The sequence below is a fragment of the Opisthocomus hoazin genome, chromosome 4 (assembly GCF_030867145.1).
Source record: "Opisthocomus hoazin isolate bOpiHoa1 chromosome 4, bOpiHoa1.hap1, whole genome shotgun sequence".
NCBI lineage: Eukaryota > Metazoa > Chordata > Aves > Opisthocomiformes > Opisthocomidae > Opisthocomus > Opisthocomus hoazin.
The window spans coordinates 61,358,649-61,372,032 of record NC_134417.1 but is presented as its reverse complement, the minus strand read 5'-3'; the positions used below and the strand labels follow the sequence as shown (position 1 = coordinate 61,372,032).

Below are 13,384 nucleotides of genomic sequence, written 5' to 3'. Positions count from 1 at the left end.
AACTTCTGGACTGTGGTCCGGAGTCACAAACCTTTTGGGATTCCAGCTTTGTGGATTCTTGACAGCCATCTTATTGCTTATCAATGGATCCTCTAAAAGAAGTGACCCAAATGTGATCCCTAAGCATGCAAACATTTGTGTAAAATAGTAGTCAACATACAACTTTCAGATCAAACATGTTGACACCATCTGCTTATATACAGGAGTTCAGTGTTTCTATAAGGACCAAGATGTATTTGATTTAAGCATCTAGTCTTTTAACTTGACACCTTACCTGCTGCATCATAGATGCTAAGAGGGAAGCATGACAATACTATCCATTTTTATATAAACAAGCAGGTCTTGTTTTCTGTTCACTGAAAGTAGTGACTTGTATTTTTAGTTGATAATTCTCTGAAAGCAGTTAATTTATTATTACAGCTAAGTTCTCTGTGACTGCGTCCAGATGGCTTTTGAACATCTCCAGGGATGGAGACTCCATCACCTCCCTGGGCAACCTGTGCCAGTGCTTGGTCACCCTCACAGTAAAACAGTTTTTCCTGATGGTCAGACAGAAATTCTGTGTTTCAGTTTGTGCCCATCGCCTCTGGTCCTGGCACTGGGCACCACTGAAAAGAGCCTGGCTCTGTTCTATTATCACCCTTCCTTCACGTATTTATATACATTAATAAGATTCCCCCGTCGAGCCTTCTCTTACATAGTTACAGTGGTGTGACATCAGACTGCATCTGTGGCTTCCCTCTCTTTGGTGTAGAAATGTACTAACATTTCAGCGTAAGGAGTGACAGCAATGAGCACGAAAGGGACATCGTCCCTGGGTTTGGGCTGTATGTATGTGCATGTACCTACTTCACAGAAAAGTAGTAGTAAACTGCTCATCCACTGTATAATCCAAGAGGATCCCTCCGCATATTTATGCTCTTCAGCATCTGTATGTGTGAGGATGCCCTCCTTTTACTGAATGGCTGACGGAATATTTGGACTGACTAGGGTAATCCATGAGAGGAGTCTTTTACAGCAGACACTGTCATCTTTGCAGTTAATGGAATAGTAGTACAGGCAAGGAGACAAGAGTACCACGGACAAAGATGTAGTTACTGGAGTTGAACAGAGGATAATAGGTTTGTTTTGCATCTACTTTCCTGATCCAAAAAAGAAAGTTTTTGTTTCACAATGGAATGAAAGCATAGCCATGCAAATACTTCCACAAGTACAGCCTTCCCTCAAATATCCATCCACAGACTGAAACCTTAGTCTTCTGAACCTTAAATCAGTGAAGCAGGCTTTAGCGGATAGTGAGCTGTCCCGCATTTGATTTCCTGCCCGAGTTAGAGCAGAAGTTGTTTGAAGCCAACGTCTCGTGTGATTTTGGCTGATGTTGATGAAAGTGAATGCATGGAGGGAAAAAATTTCCCTGCAATAGGACAGCAAAGACCCACTGCTTTCCACCTACTTTTTTTCGTAATATTTTAAATCTACCATACTTAAGCATTTCCAAAGTCATTTTGTGCTATGCTTCTCTCAAAAGTAAGTCTCTTCACCCTACTTTGAGAGTGCTCCCATGGCTACCTTGTGTCATATCTGACAGCTAGCTCACATCCCTGTCTCCTGAACATCTCTGGCTTGCTCGTAAGAGCGTGTGCCCACAGTCTGGGAAATGTCGCCAAATCTGGAATAGATACGGACATAAATGAGTAGAGCTAAACACAACTCAGAGGAATGTGATTACTGTTTAATTTTGTTTAGAACATTTCTCCAGAGGTTAAAAAATCATTTAACTAATTATGAAGGCAATACACTGTTAATGACTAATACAAGATTTTTTTTTCTGTTAGCATACAGGTCATTTATCACTACTATTGAAATATATGCTTATATCCAATTTTTACATAATTATGAAGACATAGATAGGTGCTATATAACTCATTCTTGACAAATTAATACCAGGTATTGTAAATTTGCAAAGCTGTCCTGCAAAGATCCTTCCTTCATCTTTTATATGTGTATGCAGGCAGCATCATAGGAAATGGCAGACAGGACAAACAACTGACACCGGTATTTAGCACATGTGCTTTTACTGCAAATGAATCACTTCCTGTCTTGCTCTAATGAAAAAGCACATTGCTGGGATAACAGACTATTTCAGCTGACTTCAGCTTTTTACTGAAAACAGTCATCCGCTCTTGCATACGGTGTTCCTGGGGAAATGTGAAGTCATTGTATGTATGGACCCCCTCAGTAAGCTGCCACCATGATGTCTGGATTGGGATGCTACAGAAAAAGAGGGAATGACCTGGGATGAACTTCACATGAGTCAAGCTCCATTTAAATGATAAGAGCTAGGACAAGCCTGCTCATTTTTCCCATACCAGACTTCACAAGCATCACTTGGCTCAGGTGTGGAGTTCTGGGACTATCTCTTTCCCTTTCTCTTTCTTCACTGTATCTTTATCATAGCAAAACCTGTAGTTGCTATTTGATGATTATCACCTCACTGAGACAACATGCTCAGTGTGAAAAGTCTGTTCTGTTTTCAGCTATCAGAATGATAGTCAAAGAATCATACAGAAGAGCTAAGCCCAGATCGTGGATTTTTTTTCTGTATAAGCTATTCCAATATCTATAGGAAGAGCCTTCCTGTCTGATTGCCAGCAGTTTCTTTTCTTTTAATGAGAAAGAAATGCATAAATTTACACTAGAGTTACACTAGTGACTTACAAGCTTCTTGCAATGAAAATAAAAATTAAGAGCTGAGATGCAGCTATTAACTTACATAACAAATTGCAAATAGACATTAAAAAGTTTGGCTGTAACTCTTGGGTAGAAGTCATAGCTGGAGCGATAAAAGACAGCTCAAAGTTGCTGCACTTTAAACCATCACTTTCAGTTATTCAGATAACTAATTTCAGAGTGTTTAATAGATTTCTCCTCTTTTTTTCCGAAAGGACATGATAGTCTTTCTGTGTTTGTTCTTCAAATTGTACATGTGACTTTCTTATGGAATCTAATATACCAAAGCTGCTTCATAAGAGTTCAAAATGCTAGTAGAGATGGAGAGGTTAACTAAAATATTTTAAAATGTTAGGTTTCCTCGTGCAGCTTCACCTCGTAGAGGCTATGGTCATTTCACTGTTGCTGGTTACAGTTCTGTCTGAATGAGGCGTAGTGCCTTCTTCATGTTCTCTATTACTGAAAGAAAAATAATAAGGACTGTGAAAAAGTATTTAAAGCGCATTTGTACAATTAAAAAGCTCACCTAGTGTGATTAGTAAATTGTTCACACTGAAATTAATTTATGGTCACACATTATATTTAGAGCTTTCTATTGAGAAAATTCTTTCATTGATACTAAAGCAGAAGGTTAAGTTTCATGAATCATAATATTTAACTTACAGGGATTTGACAAGGCTCCTTTTAACTCCCTCACTTCTCAACAGCATGCCTAGTAATCAGATATGAAGTGCACATTTGTGCTGAGATACTGCATCGGTGTCAGATAGATGGTATAGAGAAAGGATTAGCTCAACCTGAAAAATCACATTCCTTTCTGAAATACGGGTGTTAGGTGGTACCCAGGTAACCACCAGCATTTCTTTTCTGATTCCCTACTACCACTGGCTGTTTACATTGTGCAGTTCGATACCTTTGAGCATAGTGACTTTCATCGTTCTCCAAAAAACTGCTCGGATCTTGATCCTGAAAGTTCTCATCCCTGATCTTTCAATTTGTCTTGCCTGAGTAGTCCCAATAAATTAAATGGGACAGTAGGTGTATTAAGTGTTTTACTAAAACAGGTTAGGCTATTATAACTTATTGCAAATGCTCACACAGTCTTTATTCAGTACTTCGAGATCTTAATGGATTCTCAAGCACAATGGGACGGGGTGTGTCTGGCTGCTTACAATGTGAAATGCAAAGCGACACAAAAGAGAGGGCACTTACAGAATGGTATGTCTTGTGGTTCGTAGGTGTAAAGACGGTTGGAGTATCTTCCTGTGATATCAGCTCTTACTGTGAGAGATGGGTCTGAAAAAGTAATCGTTTTAGACACTGCTTTCCATTCCCACAACAGCTGAGGGCGATGTCCGTGGCACTACTTTGACAGCCCTGTTTCTGAGGTGTTCTGATTTTATCAAGGCAATTACGAGGCCATTATGCTCTGTTTCAGCCAACTACTCCTTACCTGGAGAAGTCCTGAACAAAAGCTAATGCTCATTTTTCTATTATGCACCTATTTTAAGTGATAGATTACACATGCATTTCATCCATATTTAAATATCCTGTTTTACAAGTTCTCAGGTTACATCAGGAGAGACCAATCTGACTGGATGCACACATTGTGAGGGTCATGCATATCTAATGCAATACTAGCGTGACCTACCTAGAGCCTTCAGAATGAAAATCTTGTGATTCTTAATGTTTCCATCATGGGACAAAGTTGTTGGAGACTTCTCTGCTCCTAGTTCCCCTTCCAAGATTTTGTTAATTAACTGACTCCTGTTACCATATTGCTTTCTGTCTCTGTGGGCTTCATCTCACTTAAGATTGGGTGCCACCACAGAGCCAGTCAATCTAGGCTTCCTGTACAGTCAGTGAAAACAAGCAGGCACTCTGGGACGTGATTCATTTGATCTATTCCAGAAGTCAACATTATGATAGGATAAATCATTCCTTAGATGTCACTGACAATTGACTTACTCTGTGGTAATATCCATGCTGTAGATATCTATATTCAGTCAGGTATTTGACAGTTCTCAGTAAATGTTGTCTTGTAACAGCACTAGCAAGAAGCAAAGAGAGCAAAAGGCCAGACGCTAATGGACATTTCAGCATCTTCCTCCCAAGCACAAACTAGGTACCCTCAGGAACATATCTGTAACCTGAGGAGGTCTACGAGGGTACAAGCCTGCGACAGAGGGAGAACTGAACTCAAATCTGTCAAGTTCCAGACTAATGCCATGGTAATGATAAATTTTGAGCTATTTTCTTTTTGCAAAATGGATCATTTTGATGTCCCCAAAGGAAGACACTGGCATAGATTCAGATATCACATCTTTGAAGATACATAAATATTGTACATACCTATGAACATGATTCGAGGCACGTATTGTCCATCAGGTGACAGGTTTTTATCTGTGGTTTCGTGCTAGCAGAGGAATTAAAGCTAGTTATCAAAACATTTCTGTAAAATTTGATGAAGTTGTACCACCTGTGAATAGTCTTGTACCAGAGGACAAAACTACAACAGGTACTACTCGTGTGTGTACACACATGCACGAATGCCTGTACTTACATGTAACTGAAATGCCAGAGATATTTAGCTAAAATGACATGAAAATGCAAGACAAAGAAAGAGAAAACACAGGCCAAGAAAAAAAAAACCCATCAAACCACCCCAAACCCTTCATACCATGAGATTCAGCATAACGAAGCTATTTTGGGCCATTTCCTGTATCTCTTCATTCTCTGCAAAAGCTTTCTTCAGTGCTAGAAAAGACACGATCATTTCGAAGTCCATCTCAAATACTGCCTTTCCTCCTGCGCTTAGACATCACGTTGGCCGGAGACTGGCCACACTGTTCCTGTCCCTGCTGATTCACATTCCTGAGGAGACACTTAAGGGCTCTGTCACTGCTCTTTGTGTTTTTGACCCACGTCAGTACAACCTCCCGGCTATGAAAATGGAAGCTCTCTTCTGTTATTTATGAAGCCTGTCGTCTCAACGGATACCATGTCTCAGCTTGACAAAAGTGCATTATACTCTGAACATTCTTATTAGATTGATTTCAGCAGCCCTGTCCTCATCTCCTTCTCTAGTTACCAGTTCAGGAGAGCCAAACAATATTAAATCTGTTCAATGAGTCAGTAGCAAATCTGTCTTGATTTAAAGGGATGCGTGCTGCATTAGGAGTAGCGAGAGAAGAGCACTGAGTATTTTTCACGTGCTTTGTTAGGTAGGTTCATAGTGGAGTTTTTGTAAATAGCAGTAATAAATTTTTAACTTTTCAACTACATTTTCATTTACCTATTTCTTTAAATAATTTCGAGTAAGAGCAAGGTAAAGATATAGATAGGTGCAGTTTCTCATAAAAATGTTTCACAGAATTTTAACACTCAAAAAATAAAAATTACCTTGGCAGTATTGACAGTCTTCTAAATGATGAATAACCATCAGTGGCTTGTTACTTTATCAATAATAATAAAACATGTAGTTAGATCTGTTGACAAGTATGCAAGCAGGAGATTTTACTAGCAGCCTGGAAAAGGCAAACTGCATTTCATTGTATGTTAACCCACGGTAAAACTATACAGGCATTTCGTAAATAATTACAGACATTTTTGAGTGAGATGAAAGAAGATAATTCCTTCATAAGAGAAAGAAATAGGGAAATAGAGTTTCTGTGTCTAAATAGGTTTTCTAAAATAAGAGATTCTACACGAAAGAAATAACAGTGTCATCATCATTTCATTCCTAGTTAGTATATAATCAAATTGAAGAGGTATTTAATATTGTTTAGGTGTGAAGTTCTCCATGATTAAGAAAATAGAAATAATCTGTGAGAAAGTGGAATTAAACAATTTTTATAAAATTTGCTTTATCATCAAATACTCCCATGTTTTTTAAGCTTTCCTGAACAGATGTATTGTAAATTATTTTTTCCAGTATACAGTTGGATAAAGTATCAAAATTTTATATTTTCGGGTGTCAAAACACTAAACAACTCTATGCATTTTCTCCTGTATTTTTTGAACTACTGTTACTGTTTGGCAAATCAATTACTAACGCTAGATCTGCTAGCGCTGCCAAGAATTGTTCAGTTCCTAGCTATTTTCATATAGGGTACATGAAATTAATTGCCTTTTATTTTAAAAACAATTTGCCTTCAATTTAACAACAGTTTATGCTATACTATTACAATCTAAAATGAACTGTAAAAGAGATTTAAAATAGTGTTGTTATGAATTCTTAGATATATTTTCATCTGAATCGCATAGATTCAGATTGTAACTTTCATTTCTACCGGGATAGCGAGAAACTATGAGTACATCAAGCACATAAGCCAACTAATAAAGTGTTGCAGAAAATATTAGAGGCAGTAGATCACCATGCAGGAGCAAATGTATCTGATTTCCGGATGCTGATTAAGGAAGTAATCAGAGGTACATGATATTAAGAAAAAAAGATGTATTTTTTGAATGATAATATCTACTTCTCATTGCTTATTAACATGACAACACTGATGTTGTGAGAAAGGAATAACAGCATTAAATGCAGACTTTCCTGTTGGCTCATGATGTTTCTGCAGAGTCGTAAGACCCCTAAAATGGTTTTATTTATAGACACAAAATCTGTTTTATTTAACTGGGTGGTCTGCAGATCAGCTGTCACGGTGTTTCTCCGTTCTGTTTCATGATAATATATTCAGGCTTGACTGACTAACAACTTTGTCTTTCAAAGTATTTTTTAATTTCTTACCTTTTTTTTGCTTGATAAAGCCCTTCTTCATAAGTTTGTACCCAGGTAATATCATCTCCCCACCCTAGAAATATAACAAAATTAGTAAGTGATTGCCAGGGAAGTAACTCATAACAAATTTTTTTATTTTATATATTTATTAATAGTTGTACACAAATAGGATTCGGGTTTTTTAGTCAAAGTTTCTCAAACATCGCGGATATATTAATTCTATATCTCCTGATAGATGCACTGGAAGATTTAAAGAAAAACTCAAAAACCAAACCTCCAAAAAACCTCAGCGGGTTGCATATCCAGTTCAAGTCCTTTGGTAAACCTGTTAGATATCTTTCTAAATACTCCATGTTCCCTAAATCAGCACCCAAATCCTTTATGTCTTTGTGTTGTCTGCTCCATATTTCATGTAGGCTTAAAGAGAAAGTTGGCTTATGAAGTTAGAGAGAAAGGTAAAATATGACAGCTCAAACAAGATCAACTTTAATATGAGTGTCATTAGAACAGTCTTGGGTTATGAACTTCACTCCAGAATAATGAATTTCAATCGCTGCAGTTGTAAGTACTTCATTTAATTAAATAATTTAATAAAAGAATGGCTGTTAAATGATAATCTCCACTGAAACAAAATCCTAATGAATCATCAGCTTCGTAGCTCATCCATAGCTGGTGATACACTGATCTCAAAAAGCAAATTGCCGGTTTCCTGCCTTCAGATCCCAAAGATGCCAGCTCCTGTGTAGTAGATCCTGGCCTCCCAGGCAGTGTTGCTGCATTCATGATGGCCCTCATGGAAATCGTAGAACAGCTGCTGGATCTGGACCAAGTTAAGGCTCTGCTTCTTCTGCACTGTCTGGACGGTGCTTGGACCAGTCCTGCTTATGCAGAGATCTGCTGTTAGCTGTCTCCCAGGACACTTTCTTGTGACACTACTAGGTCATCTCTTCTTTCAGGAGAGTGATTTCCATTACAGATCTGTCTGGTTGATGCTGGGATTCTGGCGTGTTGACCAGTGTATTCCCAGCCCTGGCTGAAGTCAACTGCTGACGTAGGACAGAGTCATCAGTTGGGGTCATTTTACCACAGATTCAAGTATTCCCCTTTGATCTGTGAAAATTATGGGTGAAGGACTCAAGACTCTACAGCAGCCCAGAAGGTCTGAAATCAGAATTAGAAAACTGATGCTTTTTCTGTGACTATTTTTTTCAAAATTGCCAGAATAGAAGGGATTTTCTTATCTTTTCATGCAATTCAGACTTAGTGGGAAAAAGAAATCCTGATCTAGGTGAGACAGGCAATAGATAACAGATTGAGTATAACCTTTCTCCGGGGATACCACTTAGGAGGAGTGATTTGCAATTTCTCTTTGGTTAGTCCAGGTGTTGCATGATTTTGTCATATATATACAGTCCCTTTGCATATGGAAGAACATTTATCCTTGTTTCTGTTATTTCATGAAAACTTTCAACTGCCCAGTAGTATTTTTCTACTGCTGAGAGTATTTTTCCCTGCTGAGAGGGTCTTGGGGCTACTGATAGACGAAAGGCTGGACATGAGCCGGCAATGTGCGCTGGCAGCCCAGAGGGCAAACCGTGTCCTGGGCTGCATCAAGAGAAGCGTGGCCAGCAGGTCGAAGGAGGTGATTATGTCCCTCTACTCTGCTCTGGTGAGACCTCACCTGGAGTACTGCGTTCAGCTCTGGAGCCCTCAGCACAAGAAGGACATGGAACTGTTGGAGCGGGTCCAAAGGAGGGCTACAAAAATGATCCGAGGGCTGGAGCACCTCTCCTATGAGGACAGGCTGAGAGAGTTGGGCTTGTTCAGCCTGGAGAAGAGAAGGCTGCGGGGAGACCTGATTGCAGCATTTCAGTACTTAAAGGGAGCCTATAGGAAAGATGGGGACAATCTTTTTAGTAGAGACAACAGTGACAGGACGAGGGGTAATGGTTTTAAACTAAAACAGGGTAGGTTTAGGCTGGATATAAGGAAGAAATTCTTTACAATGAGGGTGGTGAAACACTGGAACGGGTTGCCCAGAGAGGTAGTGGAGGTCCCATCCCTGGAATCATTCAAGACCAGGTTGGACAGGGCTCTGAGCAACCTGATCTAGTTAGTGGTGTCCCTGCTCGCTGTGGGGGGGTTGGACTAGATGACCTCTAGGGTCCCTTCCAACCCAAACTTTCCATGATGATTCTATGATTCTTGCGTATGGGCTAACTTCAAAACTTCAGTACAATTCCTGTAAGCGATCTTTTCCAGCACTTTTCCTTTTGCTGCCCAGATGCCCCCCTGAGTAACTAGCCTCAGACAGGACCTCTGTGACAGGTGGGGCTTTGACAGTTCTTTGTGTCGGGAGACCTCAAAGGTGAGCTGTGGGGTCTGCAGGCTTTGCATAGCTTGCAGAAGAGGTCAGGGAGGATCCTGCAGATTTTTTTGGGTGAATAGGCCTGAAAGGAGAGGAAAGATGGAGAAGAGCAAAAGACCTCAGTAAGCTATTTCTCTGCTTGTATTTCCAAGGATTGATCAGGCATAAATAACTTAAAATAGGGTATGCACTGCAAGGAAGTGAATTATTCACTGCAAAGCATGACTGTGACTATCTGATGAAAAGCGAAAGAAAAAAAAGGACAGGCAGAAATCCCTACCAGTGGCTCAAACTGTTCTTCTGTATATAAAAATGCGTCTGCAGAAAAATTGATCCATTGCGAGTTACGAAAATATGTTTCAGTAGTTAAAAAGTTACTGTATCAAATTATCTTTTAACTCATATATGAATGAGTGTTTTTTCACTGGTAGTCCTACCAGTGCATCCTGATTTGAGAGACTCAGTTTAGGTTATTTGCTTCTGCTAGGTCACTGTGAGTTGTATAAATTATGCAGGTTATATGAGGCCCTCAGCCATATCCGTAAGAACAAACTGATGGAGTGAAATGACGTGGAATAAGAAGATGCACTACTTACAATGTCACTTAACACTAGAGAAACACACCTCAGTAATCACATATGTGCTTTCAGGTATATTCTAAATAAAAAGAGTTGCTGACCTATAAGGTAAGGCAAGGAGGTATATCCATGCAGTAAATATACAGTACCTCTTGACAGTGTCTGAGGCGCTCGTTTTTCCTTTTTGATTGCCATCGCAAGGTTGGAAGAGACTGCAATTAGTAGGAGAGACAAGGCCAATGTTGAATGGAGCATTATTTCTTGAAGAAGTCCCCTTTCAATGCAGCAAGGAAACTGGAAAACAAAGCAGCAGCTTTAGTCTAGTGGATTCATCACCTGGCACAGTGTAAGTCATTGTGTTAGTGGTATACTAACAATCTATACTACAGAGAGTGTTACGGTTAGTTCTAGAAATGCCTTTCTTTGTGAGAAAAGTGCAAAATGCAGATGCTGGATTTTATCATGCAGCACTGCTTGGAGCTAACAAAATTAGGCTGCAGGAGACAGTTCTCACGATCGTGATCAGGGGACAAAGTTCATTTTAGTTCATTTCTGGTCACCTAGAATTTTTTTCTGATGAATTAGTTCAACATTGTAATACTGGATCATGAAAATTTCACCACTGCTAATGAACTGGTGGTTGTTCGTTCTGTTAGTTTTTTAATATCAGTGAAGCATAACAGCCTGGGATCTTTTTCATGGCAGTAGGATTTTTGGTCAAAACATTTCTTATGATATCCTCTTTAAAAAAATAGGAGAATTGACAAGTATTTGCCTCCAGGTATAATATATTTTAAACTGGCAAATCCCTCTAGAATGTTGAAATTTCCATCATTGTTTTAGCCTGCATTCTGTGAACCAGGATGTTAAAGACAGGCAGACAAACATCAAAGAAATTTCCATCTGTTTCTCACAATAAAAACTCAAAAAAATTTCCCCATTCTTCATGGCATTTTTAAACTGATTTTCAGCTCTATTCTTGCTTAATAAGACAATCCATCTGTGCTCCTGGCTATTTCAGTATTCTGAACATGTTTGCATCTCTTCCTGACAAAGATCATCACAAGAAATTCAGTAACTTCTGGTCTTGATAAAAGTCAGAGAAAAAAAGTGATGCTTGCGGAAAGGCATTAAAAAGCCACATGTTTAAAATTCATAATAAGTCTTCTTTATGCCCGGTACAATCATCTTTAGGCATTAAAGCTTGGATATTCAGATGGATATCTGAAGATGTGAACTAAGTTAAAAAATAACATGCATGTTGCCCACGGTACCACCCAATCTGCTTATCAGTTCTGGCTGGAGATTCCAGTTATCAGAGGCCGAGCTTTAGGAGTTACCAGGCTGACCTGTTGAGAAAGTCCTTTGACTTAAATACAAAAAAAAAAAAAATATCCCCCAAAGGACTTGTGCGATAAAGACAATTTCAAACTCGAATTTAAAAGTGATAGTCAATATGGAATTACAGCCCTGAGCACTGACAAAAGAAGATGCTTCATGCTTAGGACAGAGCGGCATGAAAAGTGCAGCAGTTTTTATCCTAACTGTAACGAATTCCTCAACATTACTAACATTACTGTTAACAGTTCAATTTCTGGTGAAGAAAATCAAATACCTCTTCCAGGAGCTGGCAATCTCAATACAAGAAAACTATTCTATTCAAGTCACTGGAGAGAAATTTGCACATTAGAATGTGCAAAATTTTAGAAAAATCAAAGTATCATATTGTAGTAAGAATTCTATATTTCTGAAGGTTGTTAAAAGAATTAATATATCCATTACAATATTTTTCTCCTCGGTCTTGTCCACAACAGTTCACTTTTCCCCCACATGGCATCACAACTCTAGAGCTGTTCTTTGTTTCACGTACTTTCTTCCTTAGGTTGGATCATGTTAGCTATTGCTGACTGAGTTTTAGAAGGGAGTCTTCTTTGGAGCTTATTAATTGTACACGTTTATTTGATGATTGGAGATTATGGATGCTTAATAAGAAAAGGTGAAGTTTCACAGTGTTTGATAAGGAGAGACTATAATTTTTAGTCAAGTCTGGAGGATGTGGATTTTTTGGTAATAAAAATTCCACTTAAATTTTCCCCATGTTTGTGGAGACCACTAGCTTCAGTCAGCAAAAGCAGATCATTGCACCCTACTGCTGTACTCTTGAGTAATGAGTATTTGTAGCAACTCTATGTGAAAGTTAATACTATCTTTAGTATCAGTTTATCTATCAGATGTTAACAATAAAATCTAGCATTTATATTAACCTGTTAAAGTGCTATTTAAACATAAATAGTTACGGCTTTGAAATCACATCAGATAATGTCTCCATAAAGCAGGTATGGAATGCATGAATCAGTTCTTACTTTCATGATGTATTCATGAAAAAATCAAAGTGTAGATGTCTTCAAGTCAGAGGATTAATTATCCAAATCTTAAATAATTGATTACCACTCTATTGAAAACCAATAGAGTTTTGGAAGCATAATTTATGGAGCTGTAACTGGAAACAGTTTAAATTCAATATTTTGAATTTTTGATGTTATATCGTCTAATGTTAGTTAGTTGATGAAAAGAAAAAATGATGGCCAACACTATATAAATTACCTTCATCTCTCTGTCAGAACAAATGTTTTGCTAGCTAATCTCTAAGCATCCATCATTTGTCTTTTTCATATAACTAGGCTTGCGATGCATTTGTCAACCAAACCTCATTGCAGTATTAAAGGAAAGTTAAAAATGAGAAATATTTGCTCACCAGCAGTGATCCGTTCTCCTGATGGAAGGTCCTGGAACTGGTTACTTAAAAATCGGTGTGGTTTACGCACAGAACACCTATGCTTCCCAGGACTCTGTGTAGCAACAACAGCACATTCACCTGCGAAAAGCTGAGAGGAACCTTTTAGCTGAAAACCAAATTCGTGTGTTTCCACCCTCCCCCTTCCTGTTCTGCCACCCCTCCAACGTTTGCTC

The 13,384-nt window shown here is 38.6% G+C and overlaps 1 protein-coding gene across 1 annotated transcript; it reads right to left on the bottom strand.

The window, feature by feature from the left end:
• Positions 1-3,139: 3,139 nt before the first annotated feature.
• AGR3 (anterior gradient 3, protein disulphide isomerase family member) lies at positions 3,140-10,669 on the bottom strand. The gene is made up of 7 exons (XM_009931353.2): positions 10,564-10,669; positions 7,478-7,541; positions 6,133-6,185; positions 5,411-5,487; positions 5,083-5,146; positions 3,943-4,026; positions 3,140-3,189 (listed from the first exon to the last, which is right to left on the bottom strand). The coding sequence occupies exons 1-7, from the start codon at positions 10,667-10,669 to the stop codon at positions 3,140-3,142; spliced, it is 498 nt and encodes a 165-aa protein (XP_009929655.2).
• Between the last annotated feature and the right edge of the window lie 2,715 nt (positions 10,670-13,384).